At 41.4% G+C, this 1,601-nt stretch overlaps 1 protein-coding gene across 1 annotated transcript; it reads right to left on the reverse strand.

Moving 5' to 3' along the window:
* Positions 1-4: 4 nt before the first annotated feature.
* On the reverse strand, positions 5-1,560 carry LOC111382509 (subtilisin-like protease SBT5.4; the record flags this gene model as incomplete). The annotated part of the gene is made up of 5 exons (XM_023006513.1): positions 5-172; positions 246-360; positions 438-683; positions 780-874; positions 964-1,560. Coding segments are annotated over 5 exons (1,221 nt in total), but the record flags the coding sequence as incomplete, so codon positions are not given.
* Positions 1,561-1,601: the final 41 nt, after the last annotated feature.

The following is a 1,601-nucleotide window of genomic DNA, read 5'->3' on the forward strand; positions in this document are numbered from 1 at the left end:
CGGGGTAGAGCGACTTAAGTAAGCCTACTACCCCGGCAACATGAGGGCACGACATTGAGGTCCCAGATTCTATACTAAAGGGAGTTATGCGTTTATCAAGTTCTTCTCCTGTAGGGCTAACTCCTTCGGAGTATGCAGCAATGATATTCACTCCTGGTGCCGTAATATCTGGCTGGATACACCGTAAACTTTAGTTTAGTTTATAAAAATCACGCGAAAAGGAGAAAAAATAGTTGGTTCTCGACCTTAAGAATTTCTGGAGAAATGGCATTAGGCCCTCTGGAAGAGAATGAGGCCATAAATGGAGCAGGCTTTTTGTTAAATACTACCTTTGGAGCTATAATTAGCCCTTGTGGATGCCTGCAAGTATCAATTTATAAGACATTTAAGAAAGACTTGTTTAAATGATGGAGACAGATGTAGATGTAGAGAGATACTTGGTCCACTTGACGTAGGCAAAAACAGCAACGCCATCCGTATAATTGATTTGTGTAGCCGGAAGAACATGAGGATCAGCCATAAGTTCATTACCACTTGCCTCGTCGTTACAAAGAATCATCCCCACAGCACCAGCTAGTAAAGCTTGTTCACCTTTGCTGACTCGTGCAATTTCCCCCCGAAGACAGACCAGTATCTTACCCTTCACCTTCTTGGGGTCTAATGTTCCTTCCTGGCAGAGTATCCTGTTTAGAATCATCCAATAAGAAACAATTTATAAGTATTTCAAATAATTATGTTTACCATGTGTTCGACTAGATGGAACTGGACAGTATTCTTACGCGTCACGAGCAGATGCATTTGCAGCTTTAGCTTTATCAGCACTAATAAGTGGATAATATTTATTTTTCGGCAATGATTTGGAGATGCTCGTCCCCTGATTAGATATATAGGCATTAAAACAGGCCAAGAATCAAAAAAGTTGTACGCGGCAAATCAAATCGACTATAAAACAGAAGACTAAACCTCTAGGATCATTCCTTTACGCAGCTTAACGTTAGCTTGGAACTTGCGATCAGTGGTGCTTGCTCCAACAGTTAAAATCCATGGTGCAATATTTGACACAGATCCAGGAGTTGGTCCGGCATTTCCAGCAGAGGCTACGACTACTATTCCCTTCTTTATAGCATGAAATGACGCAATGGCTATGCCATCTTCGAAGTAATCTACAGCTTCTCCACCGAGAGAGACTGAAAGCACGTTTACCCCATCGTGCATTGCCATATCATAGGCTTTCATTATATCAGAATCAAAGCATTCTGAGCCATGGATTGGAGTCCAGCATACTTTGTAAGCAGCTACTCGAGCTTTTGGTGAACCGCCTTTTGCTGTTCCATTTCCCAAACCGAATATATTTGCTCCTGGGACGAAGTTTCCAGCAGCAGTTGATAGTGTATGAGTGCCATGTCCATCGTAGTCACGTGCAGATTTCTTCGTAGAATTAACGTCGCCTCCATATGCAGCATAACCTTTATTGAAGTACCTAGCTCCAATCAGTTTCCTACAAAAATTTTCACGACATAACGGAAGGAAATTTTGAATTCTTCTCACCACACATCCACACAATAATCAGTAAAAAAAAGCACGAAAAGTCAAAAAAAAAA

The sequence above is a fragment of the Olea europaea genome, unplaced genomic scaffold (assembly GCF_002742605.1).
Source record: "Olea europaea var. sylvestris unplaced genomic scaffold, O_europaea_v1 scaffold25123, whole genome shotgun sequence".
In the NCBI taxonomy this organism is placed as follows: Eukaryota; Viridiplantae; Streptophyta; class Magnoliopsida; order Lamiales; family Oleaceae; genus Olea; species Olea europaea.